The 19,665-nt window shown below is 49.7% G+C and overlaps 1 protein-coding gene across 1 annotated transcript; it reads right to left on the reverse strand.

Annotated features, from left to right (window-relative positions):
* Positions 1–3,322: 3,322 nt before the first annotated feature.
* On the reverse strand, positions 3,323–11,496 carry UPK3A (uroplakin 3A). The gene is made up of 6 exons (XM_066253058.1): positions 11,363–11,496; positions 10,143–10,298; positions 8,467–8,746; positions 7,020–7,102; positions 5,277–5,409; positions 3,323–3,659 (listed from the first exon to the last, which is right to left on the reverse strand). The coding sequence occupies exons 1-6, from the start codon at positions 11,412–11,414 to the stop codon at positions 3,500–3,502; spliced, it is 864 nt and encodes a 287-aa protein (XP_066109155.1). The 5' UTR covers positions 11,415–11,496; the 3' UTR covers positions 3,323–3,499.
* Positions 11,497–19,665: the final 8,169 nt, after the last annotated feature.

A 19,665-nucleotide genomic window follows, 5' to 3' on the forward strand; every position in this document is an offset into this window, starting at 1 on the left:
AGCTAGCAATAGCATTCTTGGGTCATTATCCCAGAAAAAAAGGAAAACTATGTTCATGTAAAAACCTTACACAACTATTTATAGAAGCTGTATTCATAATAGCCCCAAGCTGGAAATAACGTGAATGTCCCTGCATCTGTCATTCCTGAGGGACACACAGGGCATGGGCGTGAGGCCCATCCAAGAGCACCATGGCCTCCTCTTCTCTCTTGTCAAGCAGACTGTATAAATATGTTGCTTGTAAACTTTAGAATTAATAATTTTTAAAATAAGGAATAAGAAAGATATATGATATCCCAGGTACTTTTACTATTTATTAGGCATTCATGACAGGGCCATGGAACATGACCTCTGGCCTCAAGAGCTCTGGATTAGAGATGGTAGGGATCTGAGAAACATACTACCTACTGCTTCCAGGAAACCCTCCTACCTATTCCAGCCCTGGTTGGGTGGGGAGGAAACCCTACCTCTGGATTCCTACAGCACCTCTGGCCTGACTTGTGTGTGGAAGGCCAGACCATGCTTTGTCCAAGGCTCTGCTCTGACTGTTCCTCTGTGCTTTCCTGTTTTTCCAACCAGACGAGTGGTTTCAAGGTTTCCTAAGCCTGGGGTTGAGGGTTCCATTGGATTGAATTGAATGACATCTTTTTGTGGTTGATGGATCTCAGGAAAAAAATCACCTATTTTGGGGCAGCCTTCCCAAGCATCTGACTCTCTTTGCACATATGAGGTCAAGGGAGCCCAGAGAAGTTACTTCCTTGCTTTGAGAAGAAGTTACTTCCTTGCTTTGAGAAGTTACTTCCTTGCCCCGAGTCACACAGCCTATCCACAGGGATTAGCTGATGAGCCATGATTGGGGCGGGAGGGAAGTGAAGCAGCATTTGTCGAGGTGGCAAGCTCAGCTCCGGAGGCCCTGCCCTCTCAGGAGAGGAGGGATCCCTCAGAATCTGAGAACTGAACTAGAGAAATGAATGGCTTCTCTGGGTGTTGGCAAGTAAGTTTGTAAAATGTGATTTTTATGTTTGCTCACTTTGTTAAAAATGGTGCTGCCCACGTAATGGTGCTGCCAGGTGAAACTGCTAATTACCTTCCTGCTTGGGAAGGGACACTGTTATGCTAATGTGTGCTGGAGGAGGGGTCTTTGTGGGCCCAGGTAGTTTTTTAGAAGGAGGAAGGAGAAGAAGGAAGAAGCCAAGATGGAAGGGAAGGAGAGCGAAGCCAGTTTTGCAGAGTAAGAAGCCATGTTGGCAGATGGAGAACCAGAGGTGACTTAAGACAGGTGGGGGGCCTTTGATTCTAGGAAAACCTGGATGTGTCAGTAGCTTTGTGAGCTCTGAATGAGTGGGTTTTGGAGCCCTGTGTGTTTTTACTCGCCTGCCGGGTGTGAGGCTAGAATAAAGGAAGGGCCCATCAATTTTTGGCTCCACTGTTTCTTTACTGTCTGTCCAAATCTAATGGGAACTGGCACCTGCCTGGCCACGACGGCGGCCCTGGCCTTACAGTGGGTATTTATTTTTATTTATTATTTTTTTTACAGTGGGTATTTATAATGAGGAGTTTCCATGAAGCCTGAGTCCAGCAAGAGCCCACCAGCCAGCCTAGCATCCCCCCTACCCCCCTCATGCCTGCTCTGACAAATCTCTTTTCACAATGGGAAGTGGGCCTGGGACTTGTTCTGCACTTCCACAAGAGAGAATCAATCTTACTACCCGGCTCAGAAGACAGAATTGAGTCATCTGGGCAGAGATCCGGGCCCAGAGAGCCCTTTAACCCCCACAAGTGAACCTAGCACCCCTCCTCCATGTCCCTCAGCCAGGACTGTCTTCCCACTGGGACTGGAAAGCTGTGAAGGAGCCCAGGCTGGCATGGCCTTGAAATGAACCATTTATATCTGCCATTTTCACAAATGAGGAAGCCGAGCCCCCAGAGAGAGAGATGATTGCAGGAGTGGAGAGTTGCCAGCATAGATGTACCCAGGACTCATTTTGGTATCCAGGTTATAGCACCTCGCAGCAGTTAAACAACTGCAGGTACAGCCCTTCTCGCAGGACCACTAACACAAGATTTCCCTATTTCACAGAGACAACCAGGAGTTCTGACAGCCCTGATTTTCTTAGCTTTCAACACTTTTGCACTGACTTAAAAGTAGTCCCCTGCCCACTGCCCTCTTGCCCTGCAAGGTAGCTCAGTTAGTAGAGCGTCACCCCCATATGCCAAGGTTACAGGTTTGATTTCTGGTCAGGGCACATACAAGAATCAATGAATGCATAAATAAGTGGAAAACAAATCAATGTTTCTTTCTCCCCTCTCTTTCTCCCTTGCTTTCTCTCTAAAATCAATAAATTTAAAAAGAAAATTAGTCCCCTCCCCTCTAGAGCAGTGGTAGTCAACCTGGTCCCTACTGCCCACTAGTGGGCATTCCAGCTTTCATGGTGGGCAGTAGCAGTATAAATAAAAAGATAGATTTAACTATAGTAAATTGTTTTATAAAGATTTATTCTGCCAAACTTAGTGAAAATCCAACATAAAGTACTTGGTAAGTAATTGTTATTCTATGCTTTAACTTGCTGTAACTCTGCTTTATAAATTTTATAAAGTAAAGTTACTTCCCTACTTTATAAATCACCATTACTGTGGAACCAGTGGGCGGTTAGAAAATTTTACTTCTACACATGTAGCCCCATGTTCATTGCAGCACTGTTCACAGTGGCCAAGACATGGAAACAACCAAAAAGCCCTTCAATAGAAGACTGGATAAAGAAGATGTGGCACATATACACTATGGAATACTACTCAGCCATAAGAAATGATGACATCAGATCATTTACAGCAAAATGGTGGGATCTTGATAACATTATAAGGAGTGAAATAAGTAAATCAGAAAAAAACAAGAACTACATGATTCCATACATTGGTGGAACATAAAAATGAGACTAAGAGACATGGACAAGAGTGTGGTGGTTACCAAGGGTGGGGGGGGAGGGAGGACATGGGAGGGAGGGAGGGAGAGAGTTAGGGGGAGGGGGAGGGGCACAGAGAACTAGATAGAGGGTGACGGAGGACAATCTGACTTTGGGCGAGGGGTTTGCAAAATAATTTGATGACAAAATAACCTAGACATGTTTTCTTTGAATATATGTACCCTGATTTATTAATGTCATCCCATTACCATTAATAAAAATTTATTAAAAAAAAAAAAAGAAAATTTTACTTCTAACAGAGATACAAAAGTGGGCGGTAGGTATAAAAAGGTTGACTACCACTGCTCTAGAGAAACAACCCACCTACTCAATACACAGGGACTCATTCATTCATCGTCTCACTCATCCTGTAAATCTTTATTGATCTCAAATCCTTGGGAAGATTTTATTAAAAGTTTTCTGCAGTTGGATCAATGGCCCCATTTCACTGTGGGTGGGGTCAGGATGTGAACACTGCTGCACAGGACACTGGGCCGGACCGCAGAGAGAAGGCTGCTGCCCCGGCCTGGTGCCTGGGCTCAGTCCTGGAGCTTGCTGGCGTACACCTCGGCCCTGTCCAGGGCCAGCCCCCGGTTCACGGATGTGTATGACATCTCCGAGGTCCCCAGGGACTTAGGGACAGCCTCCTGTGTGATCTGGGAGTCATGGGTGGTTTCCCCATCAGAACTGCCCATATCCCTGAACGAGAACGAGAGGATGAAGGGAAGCCAGGGTTAGGGGTACAGAGCAAGCCTCAAACCCCGTTAGCTGTCAAAGACCTTCCTACTTACTGTGTGCCGAGTTCTGGGATAAGGAAAGTGTCACCCGTTTGGAACAAATCCCTGAGATCCCATCAACCACAAAAGGATGTCATTCAATTCAATCCAATGGAACCCTGAACCCAGGCTTAGGAAACTTTGGCTTACTTTGACCTTACTGGGAGCTTAACACTTGGAGGCCATTGCCTCATGTCCCTCAAGAGTTAAGACTATATGCGGAGACAGACCATAGCAATGACCAGACAGAATGAACAACTCCAGGTGAGAGCCATAGGATGGCTTCCTGGAAGAGGGGGCAGTTAATCTGGCCCTGGAGAAGAAGAATGGAGGCATAGCAAGACATTCCAGGCATTTGACAGGAGCAGCTGGGGCACCAGTGAGAAGTGTGGTGCAGCTACAGCCAGAGCTGATAGGAGACAAGTGGAAGAACCAGGCTAAAGTCAGGTAATAGGACCTCCTGCAACAGGTAACTCTTACGCCAACAAACAGAGCCATGCCCTGACTGCTCCCAGGCTAATCTAATCTAATCTGTTATTCATTTTTATTAATTTAAGTATCAGAAGGCATCTTGATTTCCAAGTTCACTGCCCCTCTCCCCATCCTCGATCCACCCATGTCTTTTCCTGCCTGGTCTGTTTCTACCTGTCCACTTAATTTCACCTATTCCAAGAAGGCTTTCCACTTGCTTCCTGCCCCTCCTGCGGGGGGGCATCCTCTTGATCTTCAAAGCACCCTGGAACTCCCTCTCTCACTGAGCAGCACACTGCCAAATGACTTTTCCATCCATCTCTGTCTTGAGTTTGCCCCTGCTGTGCCTTCCTTCAGGAAGCCCACCCTGATGCTCCAGGAAGGATCTGCCCTGTCCTCCTCTGGATTCCCATGGCACCTGCGAGTGCTTTGATCCACCCCCTGCTCAATCGTCCCAGGAATAATGGATTGTGTGCATTCCTGCCTTCCCACCAGGCAGCCCTGTTGGCTGCTCCATGGAGACCTCGTGTCCTAACCCAAATAGACACATAATCAAAGCTGTTACTGAATTCAGAAGGCTGGGGCTCTGGTCCCACCTGCTTTAACTGGCTGTGTGACCTTGTGCCACCCTTCTCCCTCAGGCCTCAGTTTCCCCATCTGTACTGTAGTTGGCTGAATTGCAATGACAACAAACGCTAATGCTTGTTTAGTGCCTGGGCACTGCCTTGAGGACACTATGGGGATTATTTCACTTAACCTTCCCAACTCCATGGAGTGATTAGTATCTCCATTTTCCAGGAGTGAAACCTGAGGCATAGGAGAATAAGACACTTGCTGAAGGTTATACAACTATGTCGGACCTGTGATCTGCCCACAAACCCCTCCCTACCCAACTGACCTTGACCTTGGATGCTCCAGGATTCAGCTGGGCCCCCCAACCCCACCCTACCTAGGATGGGAGGGGGCTCCCTCACCTGCTGGGCTCTCCCCTGCTTCAGAAGACCCTCCCAGTAGGCGTTCCAGTGTGTCCCCTCCCCCCAGTCCCACCCTCCAGCTGATGAGCACTCACACAAGGCTCAGGATGATGGCGCCAGCAAAGCCCAGGAGCAGGAAGAAGGGCAGGGAGCCCAGAATGGACGTGATGACGATCATGCCGCCACTCCTCCGGCCAGGCCACGTGTCAATCGCCAAGTGTGGGCTGACTGGCAGGACACAGGCCCATTACTCCCCAGACATGCACCCTCAGCCTTCTCCCAGGGATGCACGAGGTCTTCCCCCTGGCCGTGGTGGCTGCAAGTCCCAGGGATAAAGCGGGGACCCAGTTCTGTGACTGTCTCCCCCCAGTCTTGAGATGCTTGTCCCCACTTTCCAATTCCCCGCTTTCTCTTGTTTGTATCTAGTCTCTTCTGTTTTTTGCTTGTTTGTTTTGGGTTGTTTTTGTTTGTTGCAGAATTTCAAATTATGAACTGACTCCTGTCTTCTGGTGACATGGGTGGTATATAGATTACAAACTATTAGAGGTGAGGCAAAGGGCCCTGGTCTAAGGGATCCAGGTGAGCTGGGGCTCTCCCTCTGCTCTAACCAGGTCACACTTATGGAACTAAGTGAACTGTGTACAGGTCCTACTGTGAGCTGGCCATGTTCCAGCCACTATCTCATGTAGATCCCATGAGACCCCAGTTCGCTCACTGCAGCTTAGGGAGACCCAATTCCTGTTCAAGGGCACTCAAACTCTAGATTCAAGCCTATAAGTCTGTCTGGTCCCGAAGGGCATGCTCTCCCCGCAGACTGACCTCAGGCTTAGTGCTTTTGTCTGGATTACCCAAAGGAGCCCTGCTGGGGAGGCAGAGCAAGGATCTTTCTTCCCACTTCTCAGATGTGCAAACTGAGGTCCTGCAGGGCTCCTGCAGCCATGAGGCTCAGGGGCTGGGCTTGCACTCAGAATTCTGGGTCGCAGGGCGGTGTTGTCTCAGTGGGACCACAATTCAAGGGCAAGCTATGGGGCGTTAGGCAGGGAGCAAGAATAGGCAGGAGCCGCTCTGATAGGCCTGTTTATCTCCTTCACCAGCTGTGCGACCACTGGCCACCTTTCAGAGCTGCTAAGTGGTTCATAAAGTTACTTTGGGGTGGCAGAAAGCTCCACAGGAAAATGCCTTGTTCCACACTGGGCCCATCTTGGGGACCAAACAGTCTCATCTTGGGTTCCAAGATATTGCAGGAGGAGAGTTATAATATTAGGGTCATGTGCCAGTAAAATTACCCTCAGAAATCTCTATTTGCCCGTAAGCTTCAGCAGACACGATTCCATGTGTAGAAACCTCATATCTGTGTTGAGAACTCAGATAGAAGCTTCAGGAGGGACAGCGCGAGGTCATAGGCAAAGGCCTGGGCCTCAGAGCCCCCTGCCCACTCCACGGTTCAGGCTCCGAGGCTAAGTGAGCCCCTGGACATGCTAGTACTGTTTGTTGCTATGAGGGTCCAACAAAGGGGCTGGTTGGGCTTTAAATGCAGGACGAACTGCATGTGCCCTAGAAGTGAATGATGCTGAGGGCTGGGAAAGTGGCTGACCAACTCCAGTGACACAACCCCCTATGTCCCCCTTCCTCTGTCACAGCACCTGGCCCTCAAGGAAGGAAGGGGGTGAAGTGGGGGAAGGATGATGTTTCTGATTAAATTCATTTAAAAAATGCATTTTCCTCATAACCCAATGGCCTGGCTATGTGTGGGGACAGCCTGAGTCTGCTTCCCCAAATTCCCTTCAGGACCACCCCCAGCCCATTGCAGCCCACCGCAGCCCACCGCCACCACTCACGTCGGTTGGTCCAGATGGGGTATGACCACAAGGTGTGGGCCTGTACCAAGCCTGTGGACATATTGACAAGGACGTACTTGAACCTGGAAGGAGAAGGAATGAGGATGATGTCCATCCGTCTTATGAGCTCTGGCCACAAAGAGGTGGAAAAGGGTGAGGGACAGAGTGGGGAATTCTAGATGGAAATCTAGGTGGCCACTGGTGGACTCTGGGTGACAGGGTGGCACTGGCACCTTTGCCACATATTATTGTCAAGACCCTTTCCTGAGTTCAGATGCCACCTCCTCCAGGAAGCCTTCTGTATCAATGACGCTCTTCTAGGCTCTCCCTCCAGGAGCCTCTGTTTCTCTTTTATATACATGACAAGTGTAGCATATCTGCTGAGTGTTGACCCATTCATCCTCCTTGCATTTTTGCCTTCCACTATTGCCAGCCTGGTCCTTAATCCCACAAAAGGGACTTAAAAAATAATAATATCCATTTCCACCCTCACTGCTCTGGGACAGAGGCTTTTTTTTTTTTTTTTTTTTTTTTTTTACAGAGACAGAGAGAGAGTCAGGGACAGACAGACAGAAACAGAGAGATGAGAAGCATCAATCATTAGTTTTTCGTTGTGCATCGCAACACCTTAGTTGTTCATTGATTGCTTTCTCATACGTGCCTTGACCACGGGCCTTCAGCAGACCGAGTAACCCCTTGCTCGAGCCAGCGACCTTGGGTCCAAGCTGGTGAGCTTTCGCTCAAACCAGATGAGCCCGCGCTCAAGCTGGTGACCTCAGGGTCTCGAACCTGGGTCCTTGGCATCCCAGTCCGACTCTCTATCTACTGCGCCACCGCCTGGTCAGGCCAGAGGCTATGTTTTATCTGCAGAAAACCCAAATCAGGCTTTACAAACCATAAAGGAAGATCAGGAGACACAGGACAAAATACCCAGAGGTGATTTTGGGTCACTTTCAAATGATGGACGTTCTGAGAACTAAGAAATTGACATGTTAAAAAAACATGTTAAAAAAAAAAGACCCTTAACATCTCTAACCCCTCACTGCTCTAGCTTTCTCTACTTCATGCTGGGCCCCGGCTTCTTGCCAAGTGACCCCTTCCCTCTCAGGACCACAATTTCCTTCCTTGTCACATGAAGGGGGGTTCAGTGGGTGACTGCCACTTAGGAAACAGGCGAGGACCAGGTGCATAACATGTGGAGCCCAGTGCAAAATGAAAATGTAGTCCCCTTGTTAAGAAATTAAGAATTTCAATCCAAATGGGAGGTCCTTCTGAGTGTGGGCCCTGTGCACAGCTGCACACTCCAAAAGCCCTTCATGGGACCTGAGATGGTCTTGGCACACAGTAGGCTCTTGAGACTTGTAGTCTCTCACACTTAACCAGCTCTGGGTCTTCCAGAGTCAGGGCTAGGGCAGACTGCCTCATTCGTGTAAGTGTGTATACCCACCTGTATGCCGTGGCCGGTGACAGGGGTGGGTTGCAGAGGCCCTGGAAGTTAGGGTCGGACAGACAGGTCCCATTGGTGCCCACCCTGATCAGGTATGCATTCAGGATCTCCGAGGCCTGGGACACATCCCCCACAGCATCCAAATTGGGCAGGTCACTGCATGGGGTCAGGTCAAAGACAGCAGCCTTGTAGGGGCCTGTCCGCCCTCCTTCCGTTTGCTGGAATGTCGACCTCAGGGGGGTATTGGTGGTGTCCTGCACAGAGGCATTCCTGGACCTGGCTGTAGGGGCAGTGCCAGGAATGAGGTTCCTGGCCACCCCAGCTCAGTCACTCAGTCATTCATCAAACGCCCCTGAATGTCCTCTGAGCCAGTGCTGTGCTGGACCCTGGGGTCGTAGACATGGGGCAGGCTCAGTCCCTGTCCTCAAGGGCTCCCTGTGCAGTGGAGGTGATGGCCCTGTGTGCAGCTCTTACCCCCTTGTCTCGTTACAGGCCTACAGCCCTCCCACGCCAACAGGCTGTTGTAATTCCTGGCTGAGAGCTCTGGAGTCTCTCCCCTGTGAGATGGGAAAGGAGAGTCACATGGTACAGGGGAAACAGCATGGAGGCAGGCAGACCTATGATGGGGCCCTAGGTCTCTTCCTTACAAGCTGAGAGATCTCAAACAACTCAATTCACCTCTGCAGACACTGGCCTGTAAGATGGGAGAAAAGTCCCCTGCCATGCCTGCCCACAGACTGGGGACAGGCAGATGGTCAATAAGTGTTTGCTAAAAAAAATAAAATGAGGGCCCTAAGTGAGCTGCTGTAAGTGGCTGGTTGCTGCAAATATAAGAGGTTGTCCCTGAGTTTCTTCTCTTGGAAGCCCAGGACTGCTGCCTTTGACCCAGGGAGGGCTGCACCGGAGCCAGCAGGTTCCCTTGAAAACACCCATCTTGAGGCCCTTGGGAAGAACTTGTCCTTGAGGACCAGAGAGTCTGGATTCGCCACTTTGCTCCAGGAGCTCCAGGGAGTCATTCTGCTTCTCTGAGCCCTGACTCTTTGCTCTGTAGTGGGCATCATAATACAGCTGACCCTTGAACAATGTGGGGGTTAGGGCACAGTTGAAAATCTGCATATACCTTTTGACTCCCCCCAAATTTAACTACTAACATCCTACTGTTAACTGGAAGCCTTATCAGTAACATAAACAGTCAATTAACACATATTTGTGTGTTATGTGAATTATATACTGTATTCTTACAATTAAGTAAGCCAGAGAAAGAAAACATTATAAGAAAAAATACATTTATAGTATTTATTGGGGAAAAAATCCACATATAAGTGGGCCCATCTAGTTGAACCTGTGTTGTCCAAGGAAACTGTAGCTACCTTGCAGGCTGGTTGTAAATATCAGCTCTCAGGTGTGCAGAACACCGGCATGAGGTAGGTGTTTGGTGACTACTAGTGCTATTATGATTTCTCCCACTAGACTGGATGTCCCTTCAGGGCGAGGAGATGACTGACTGTAGCACTCAGCCCAAGGCTGGCACTGAGCAGACACAGGTACAACTTGATTAGGGACATGGGGGTGGCTTACTTACAGGAAGGGAGCACCCCTCTACCTGCCTCCTTCCCGCCTCTCTGTGGGCCGGTCAGACCCCTTTCGGTGTAACCAGATGGAAGCAGGGCCCTCACCTGAGTCGACCAGGACGTAGAGGTAAATCTCATAGGTGCCATTGAGGGCTGCTGTGCTGTCAAACATGCAGAAAGGCTTTTCCAAGGCCACGGTGGTGAGAGTAGGATTGTTGGTGGCAAAGGTCACACTGGCCAGTTGAGGCTGGAGGTTCACAGCTGGAGGAAGCAATGAGGACAGGAGCTGACCCCACAGCTGTCCACATCCATGGGCACCCTCTGCCCTCCTCCTGGCGCATGCATGCGTGCGCTGTGAGTACGCACATACACACACACACATACACACACACATACGTCTGCAAGCAGGCACCAGGTTGTACCCTTCCCGCTGGTCATCTCAGGAACCTGCCTGCCTTAGACAAAGAGCACCCTTGCCCTGCCCAGCCACCCTGGCCAGGAACCCGTCAGTCCAGCTGAACTGCTGCCCTCTCTCTCCCTCCGCAGATGTTCAGTTGCCAAGAACCCCACTGCATCTCCTAAGCATCTCTCCACCCTGTCAGCCCAGCCTTGAAGTCCCACCCTCTTCACCTGAATTCTAGTAACAAGCCCTCCCTCATCCTCTGCTCTCTAACATGCAAACCTGACCATGGCTCTTTCCTGCTAGGCCCCTTCCCTGGCTCCCCACTGCACTTTGGTGAAGTCCAGTCTCTCTGGAGGGGCAGTGAGGTCCTGACACCTGGGCTTTGCTTCACTGGGTCCCCAGCCTCACCTCTGTGCACATCCCCTTCACTCCAGGCTCCAGCCACTTGGATGGACAATGGAGAGAGGGTTCCCAGGGTAGACCAGGCCACTTCCCTCCTCCCTGAACCTGCCCTTGCTGCTCCTTCACCTGGAATTTCCCTACAGCTCCCCTGAGCCCAGGTGGCACCATGAATCTAGCCAGCACTTTCTCTGCTCTTCCACAGCCCCTCTTGTGTCTGCGCTCTCCAGCACCCATCACAGGGCTCTGCCACCCATGAGCCCTGGTATCCCCACCCGGGGAAGCTTATTCATCAATGTTGGCTATTATTACTCTCTGTGCCCCCGGAGCCTGCACAGGGTCTGCCACAGAGTAGGCGTCCCTGCCTATTCTTGCTTTGAAGGAATGAAGTTCCCATTCCAACGCCCCTTCTCAGGCAGACTCCTCTCTGGACTCCTCCGGAGGACCAGGGCACAGGACACACCCCAGGACACAGCTTCCCGCCCTCCTTGAGCTCGGCCCCCTCCTCTCATCAATCGCTTACCCGAGCACAGCCGCAGGCAACCAAGGGCTAACAGGACCCAGAGAGAAGGCATCGCCTGGGATGAGATGCGACAGCGGGGGCGGGCGGTCCAGGGGACGAGCGCGCACAGCGCCTCTTCCGTGCCACACACTTGCTCACCCCTGGATCTCCGCGCGCCCCGCCCCTGCCCGCTCCGACCAATCGGAGACCTCCCAAGGGATATTTACATAAGCCCAGCCCCAGCACCCTAGCCTACAAGGTGCCCCAGGGAAAGCAAGCATACTGGTGGGCGCGCAAGCCATTACCGAAACGCGTACTGAGTGTAGAGACCTGGGCGGTGCTTTCAGGGCATATACCATCTAGTGATACTGGGGCAAGCCACCCTTCTTTGAGCCTTAGTTTCCAAACGGTAAAATGAGTGTTCTAGTTCAATCGTCCCCAACCTTTTTTGGGCCACGGACCGGGTTAATGTCAGAAAACATTTTCACGCACCAGCCTTTAGGGTGGGACAGATAAATGTATCACCTGACCGAGACAAGCGTCAACAGTGAGTCTTGGATGTAACAGAGGGAATCTGGTCATTTTAAAAAAATAAAACATCGTTCAGACTTAAATATAAATAAAACGGAAATAATGTAAATTATTTATTCTTTCTTTGCAGACCGGTACCAAATGGCCCATGGACTGGTACCAGTCCGCAGCCCCAGGGTTGGGGACCACTAGGAACCTATGATGGTTTATAGAGACCCTACTAAATACCAGACCCTCCCTGGCTTTTGGGTGAACTGGGTGAACCAGAGACAGTGCTGTCATGGAAGCCTTGAAGTCCTGGGCTCTGAGCTGTCCAGAGACCTGTGGTGTGACCCTTTCAGCTGCACCTGGACTAGATGGTTCCTTTCAGCGTCAGAAATTGAGCACATCTCAGAGCACACCTTAAATCTTAGATTTGACTGACCAGACAGTGGTGTGGTGGATAGAGTGTTGAACTGGGATGCAGAGGACCCAGGTTCAAAACCCCGAGGTCTCTGGCTTGAGCACGGGCTCACCAGCTTGCGTGCAGGGTCGCTGGCTTGAACGTGGGATCATAAACATGACCGCATGGTCACTGGCTTGAGCTCAAAGGTCGCTGGCTTGAGCCCAAGGTCTCTGCCTGGAGCAAGGAAGGGGTCACTCACTCTGCTGTAGTCCCCCCCTTTAAGGAACATATGAGAAAGCAAAGAATGAACAACTAAGGTGCTGCAACAAAGAATTGATGCTTCATGCTTCTCGTCTCTCTCCCTTCCTGTCTGTCCCTCTCTCTGTCTCTGTCTCTGTCACAAAAAAACAAAAAAAAACTTAGATTTTACATTTAAGAAATAAAAGCCAACAAGGAGGCCCTGTTCGGTTGGCTCAGCAGTAGAGCATCAGCCCAGTGTGTGGAAGTCCCGGGTTTGATTCCAGTCAGGGCACTCAGGAGAAGCGACCATCTTCTTTTCCACCCCTACCCCTCCTCTTCTTTTTCTCTCTTTTCCCCTCCGGCAGTCATGGTTCTAATGGTTCAAGCAAGTTGACCCTGGGCACTGAAGATGGCTCCATGGCCTCATCTCATGAGGCACTAAAATAGCTTGGTTGCTGAGCAACAAAGCAGCAGCCCCAGATGAGCAGAACATCACCCAGTAGGGGGCTTCCTGGGTAGATCCGTCAGGGCACATGTGGGAATCTGTCTCTCTGCCTTCCTGCAACTTGCTTAATAAAAAATAGGGGGAAAAAGCCAACAAGGATGGAGGAAGGTACAAAAATCAGAGCTATAAGCAATAAGACAAGCGAGTCCCTTTACAGTGGAGCCAGAGCTGCCATCCCAGAGGAACTGCCTTGCACATCTTAGGGCTTGCATCTTAGAATATTAAAATAGGGCAAAACAACCTTTGTACTGGGCCTAAGCGGATCTCTTTTCCACTGAAGAACCATTTACAAAGATAACAAGAAAGCAGTTATGACTAAGCCCTGGACTGATAGCTACCAGACTGAAAATTTAGAACATTGTTTAGAATGAACATCACTATGTTATCTGCACCAAGAGCAGTGCCTCTCTTCTACTGGTGTAACTGTTCCCCTTCCCTTTCTCATAAAGACCCCTTGCCTTTGTCTCCTAATAGGAACATGATTTGGGCTTCTGCCTGAATTAATGACTCCTGAATCTCTATTTTGATTGATCTCAGTAGATGCCTGTTGCATCTCAGTTTGAAAGGCCCTTTTATTTTTAGGTTAACTGAACCCAACAGAAACTAATGAATTTGTGTACGACATTGAGGACAATAACGCGCAGAAAAGGAAAACTGTGTTTGACAAACCTTGGACCAAGCTTGCCAAACTGCCCGGGATGCTTTAAAAATGTCAGTGTTGCCTGACTAGTGGTGTCGCAGTGGATGAAACATCGGCCTAGAATGCTGAGGCTGCCAGTTTCAATCCCTGTGTTTGCTCAGTCAAGGCACATACAGGAAGCAACTACTATGAGTTCAAGTCTCCTGCTTCCCCCTAAAAATCAATAAATAAAACCTAAAAAATAATGAATAAACGAATAAGTAAGTAAATAAATAAATATGTCAGTGTTGTCCAGGCCAGGTAGTTCAGTTGTTTAGAATGTCATTCCCATATACAAAGGTTTTGGGTTCAATCCCTGGACAGAGCACATAGAAGAATCAACCAATGAATGCATAAATAAAGTGGTAATGTTTTTCTCTCTCTCTCTCTTCTATTCTTTCTCTAATATAAAAAAAATAGATAAAAATAAATTTAAAAAAAGATAAAGAGCCTGACCTGTGGTGGTGCAGTGGATAAAATGTCAATCTGGACCGCTGAGCTTGCTGATTTGAAATCCTAGGCTTGCCCAGTGATATGAGAAACAGTCAATGAACAACTAAAGTGAAGCAACTATTAGTTGATGCTCCTCACTCTCTGTGCTTTTTCTCCCTCTCACTCTGAAAATCACAAATAAAAATTTTAAAAGAGAGAGAGAAAGAAAGATGCTGGCTGGGTAGCTCAGTTGGTTGGAGCATCATTTCTGTATGCAGAGGTTGCAGGTTCAATCCCTAGTCAGGGCATATACAGGGACAGATTGATGTTTCTTCCTGTCTGTGTGTCTATCTCTCTTCCTCTCTCCCTAAAAAACAAAAAATATCTAAAAATAAGTTTGAAAGAAAGAAAGAAAGGAAGGAAGGAAGAAAGAAAGAAAATGTCAATGTCATGAAAGACAAAAGCAAAAACAAAAGAAAACAAAGGCTGAAAATCCTTGTAGACTGAAGGGGACTGGGAGACAAAGCTAACCGCACCTCATGACCCTTAAATAATTCTCAGGTAAAAACAAACAACCTGTCACGAACACTATTACAGTTAGTACAGCAATGAGAGAAATTTGAATAATGGAATGTGCATTGGATAACAATATTGATTAGATGTTAAGTTTAAATTTCCCAAGTGTTACCACTGTATTGTGGTTATGAAAGAGATGCATGCTGGCATCTTGTGGGTGAAGTGTCATGGTATCTGACACACACGCAGACGCATGCACATACATGGAGTCAGGGATAACGTAGATGTGGCACAATGCTAACAATGGGTGAATGTGAGCATTCACTGTGCTATTCGGTAAATGTTTCTATTGATTTGAAATTGTTTAAAGTAAAAATGTTGGGAGAAAGAGATTTCTGTGCTCAGCCAAAAACACCCGTTCCTCTGTCTGGGCCTCAGTTTCCCCTCTGTAAAGTAGGAGGTGCCTAGAGTGGAAAATCAGATCTTTCTCTCCAGGGGGACAGAAAATGCCCTGGAAGTAAGAAATTCTTGAGCAAAGCATGGTGTGGGGCGGTTCCTCCAAGAATTTTTATGGACTGATATTTCCTGTCCAACCATACATAGTGGGTAAACCTGAAGTTTATCGGCCGCTGGCAGAATTGATCTTGCAGGCTGAGCCCCGAATCACCATGAGAGGGAGAAGGCCACCGGAAGCTGGCATCTTCTCCAAAACTCGGCAGTTCGTATGAAAAAAACAAACAAAACGTCCTCTGCTCTCTTGTCTTGCCCAAATATGGAGAGAACATTTAAAGGGGACAGTTAAAATAATAATCTGCTAAGGCCCAAAAATGTTCTGCAAAAAATAAATAAATAAAAAGGTCTTGGATTCAGAAACAAGTCCCGCCTTCACAGATGCTGGCTTCAGTTTCGAGAGTATCCTGAAGGGGTGACAGTGCAGGAGAAACGCATTACAGGAGCAGATTTATTTGGGAGACACTCATGCTGATCTGCAGGGATGGGGTTGGGTGAAAAGAGGCCTTGACACCTGCCCGTGTCCCCCCTACTGTGGTCCAACTTCCTATGTGAACATTCCAACATTTTTGAAAAAATAAATTTTTCCCCCGTTTTGATCAAGTTAATTCCAGGGCACTGAACTTCAGTGTGACTTCGGTCTGCTTCTGTATCTGAGTCCATCAGGTCGTCTTTCTGAACCCTGGCCCAGATGTGCTTGTGTCGGGAGGCCACAAAGCAGGAAGTTTTGTGCTATGAAAGGTTATGCAAACCCCAACCCTGCCCAGGCCTCCTGTGAATGTGAAACCTGGGAAATTTATAGGTTGGAAATTCTTGGCCCAGAAATGTTTCTTCAAGGGTCAGAGAGGCCTGAGCCAGTTTCCACAACTCTTTTATTCAGAAGTCAGGGAAGTCATGGGTACCTGCTCACACACACCCACCCATCCCCTAGCAAGCACTTGCTCTTAGTGTCTGCCACATCCCGTCTGAGAGGCCCTAGCAACCAAGCTTTTCTGCCCACTGAGATTCAGTCACTTTAAAATAAAACAAAACGCAAGCTACCAAACCCAAGCTTCTGGCCCTCAGGAGCTCACTCACCTACTTCCAGTTCCAAGGGGCTCTCACAGGCTCCCCCTTTTTCCCAAGCTCCAGCCAGCTGCCCTGTGCAACATCACACCCTGGTGTTCCTGAACGGCCCTGTGTCTGGTTCTTTCTGGGGCAGTCTCTGCTCCTTTGCAAAGCCTTGGCTTCTTTTTCAGTAAAGTAAGGGTTTTGGGGGTGCCCCATTGCAGAATGGAGGCATGAAGCATGGTCATGGGGTGAATGTGTTTCTTGGCTGGGATGCTGGGCAGTGTCGGGGTTAGAGATGTCTCTCCCATATCCTCTAGGCCAGTGGTCCCCAACCTTTTTTGGGCCACGGACCGGTTTAATGTCAGAAAATATTTTCACAGACTGGCCTTTAGGGTGGGATGGATAAATGTATCACGTGACCGAGACAAGCGTCAAGAGTGAGTCTTAGATGGATGTAACAGAGGGAATCTGGTCATTTTTTAAAAATAAAACATCGTTCAGACTTAAATATAAATAAAATGGAAATAATGTAAGTTATTTATTCTTTCTCTGCAGACCGGTACCAAATGGCCCACAGACCGGTACCGGTCCGCGGCCTAGGGGTTGGGAACCACTGCTCTAGGCCACCTCCCTCTGCCTGGCCTTACCTCGCTTGTCCTGTCTTCTCCTGTGGGCACAGTCCTCCCTCCCAGTCTCCTCTGGGGTAGACTCCAACCATAAATGTCAACAGATAACTCAAATCCATCTCTTCCTTATTGGGTGTGCTACCGCTGCCTGGCACAGTGTCTCCCTGTCTGTCCCTTTCCAGCTGTATCAGTCAGCTCGAGCTGCTGTAACAAACACCACCGACTGGGACTGGAACAATGAAAACTGGTTTCTGCCCAGTCCTGGAGGAGAAAGGCACCCACCAGAGTGCTGCCAGGGTTGGTTTCTCTGAGGCCTCTCTCCTTGGCTTGTAGACAGCTATCCTCTCCCTGTGTCCTCACATGGTCATCCCTCTATGTGTGTCTGTGTCCTAATTGCCTCTTCTTATAAGGACATCAAGTCAGATTGGATTAAGGTGATGTATGTGACTTCATTTTACCTTCATCACCTCTTTAAAGACCCATCCCCAGATACAGTCACATTCTGAGGTCCTGGGGGTGAGGATTTCAACATATAGGTTTTGGTGGGAGGAAGACATGATTCTGCCATCACATACGTACTTGGCTCTCTCCACAGCTTCTGCCTGGAGTGTCAGGGACTATGCTAAGCCTCTTACATATATCATTAGCTCACTTATCACACCCAGTCCGGGAGGCAGGTATGATTATTACCTCCATGTCAAAGATGAGGAAACTGAGGCTTTAACAGGTCAAATAATTGCCGGCTAGGGTGTAGGCTCTGTCCCGGCAGGGACAGTCTCTAACCCCAGCACCCAGCACAGTGCTGGACACTGTTATGCTGGATGAATAGATGTGTCCAGTGCCCTCCAGGCCAGAAGTAGGGAGGTGGGTTGTTTTTTTTTTTTTGTTTTTTTTTTTTTGTATTTTTCTGAAGCTGGAAACGGGGAGAGACAGTCAGACAGACTCCCGCATGCGCCCGACCAGGATCCACCCGGCACGCCCACCAGGGGCTACGCTCTGCCCACCAGGGGGCGATGCTCTGCCCCTCCCGGGCGTCGCTCTGTTGCGACCAGAGCCACTCTAGCGCCTGGGGCAGAGGCCAAGGAGCCATCCCCAGCACCTGGGCCATCTTTGCTCCAATGGAGCCTTGGCTGTGGGAGGGGAAGAGAGAGACAAAGAGGAAGGGGGGGTGGAGAAGCAAATGGGCACTTCTCCTATGTGCCCTGGCCGGTGGAGGTGGGTTTTAACCCAGGTCACAGAACTCCTGCGTCCACACCCTAACCATTTCTTGGTCTCTTTGTCCTTGGTTGCCCTCCTGGGGCATCTCCACCCAAATGCCAGAGTGCAATTTCTTTTTTTTTTTTTTTGTATTTTTCTGAAGCTGGAAACGGGGAGGCAGTCAGACTCCCGCATGCGCCTAACCAGGATCCACCCAGCACGCCCACCAGGGGGCGATGCTCTGCTCTGTTGCAACCAGAGCCATTCTAGCGCCTGAGGCAGAGGCCACGGAGCCATCCCCAGCGCCCGGGCCATCTTTGCTCCAATGGAGCCTCGCTGCGGGAGGGGAAGAGAGAGACAGAGAGGAAGGAGAGGGAGAGGGGTGGAGAAGCAGATGGGCGCTTCTCCTGTGTGCCCTGGCCGGGAATTGAACCTGGGACTTCTGCACGCCAGGCCGACGCTCTACCACTGAGCCAACCGGCCAGGGCCCAGAGTGCAATTTCTAAAGTACAAATCTGGTTGTCACCTCCCTCGTGTAAAACCTTTCAGGGGGCCATGACTGTGTTCAGAATGAAGCCCACGCTTCTCAGCCCCACGTCCAAAGGCACTGCAGGTTTGGTCAGCTCCTGCCAACTTCTCCGCCCCTCCTACCTTCCCTCACCCCTGGCACTGGTCCCACTGAACGCCGGCATGTCCCAGGTTCACCACTCTCTTGACCTTCAGGGCTCCAAGAACAAGGGCTTCCACCGAGCTCACTTTGATAACAACAAGGAATGCTTTCTCAAGCCCCCCCCCCCAGTGCTGCCATGAAGTCCTTTGTGCACATGCTGTGTCACTCACTGTCTGTGGCATCCCTGCTCCATGCTTCTCCTCCAAAGCCCACCCCAAATCCTCCTCCTCCGGGAAGTCTTCCTTCCGTGCCTTGCCAGCACAGGACCTGTGTGGCTATGATGACATCATGCCAGTGGTGTGTCTTGCCTGGGCTGTAACTGGATCCTTTTTATGCCAGGGACTTCCATGCCCTGCTCAGGGAAGGTGCCCATCAGTGTTTCAGGAGTAAGTTTTTAAATTACTGTAAGTAGGAGAGAGGACGCTCTTCGAAGGTGCCAAGTTCATCCTGCTTCACACCAGATGGTCTTCAGGAAGAAGCTAGAGATAGTGTGGGGCAGGCTGGCATCCATAGGGGCAGGAGGAATGTTCTCACTGTGGGTATATTTTGAAGGCTGAGCCCCTAGGACTTTGCTGATGGGCTGGATGTGGGATGTGGGTGTGGGATGTGGGTACAGGGAGAGTCAGGGTGATCCTATTGCCTTGAACTGAGATGGAGAGGCTGCAGAAGAACAGGATTGGAGGGCCAAGAAAGTGAGGACGTTAGCCCTCCTAGCTCCCTCTTTACAGTGGGGGCTCTGCAGCCTGGCCACCTAGCGGCTCAGAGCAGCAGTCAGACTCCGTGTGCCCCCACTCACAGTGGCATCCAAGGGGACTGGCCCGTCCCTGGGCTTCTGTGAGTCTGTGGAGCAAGAGGCAGTGTCTCCCACCCCAGTGACACCTGAGCAATGGCACAAGGTATGGGGACTGATTTACAACCTGACTTTATCGAATGTCCCCTAGTGCTGCCAGCTGTCCAGTCCCAGGGCTGGGCACAGACCTGCA

The sequence above is a fragment of the Saccopteryx bilineata genome, chromosome 1 (assembly GCF_036850765.1).
Source record: "Saccopteryx bilineata isolate mSacBil1 chromosome 1, mSacBil1_pri_phased_curated, whole genome shotgun sequence".
NCBI classification, from domain to species: domain Eukaryota; kingdom Metazoa; phylum Chordata; class Mammalia; order Chiroptera; family Emballonuridae; genus Saccopteryx; species Saccopteryx bilineata.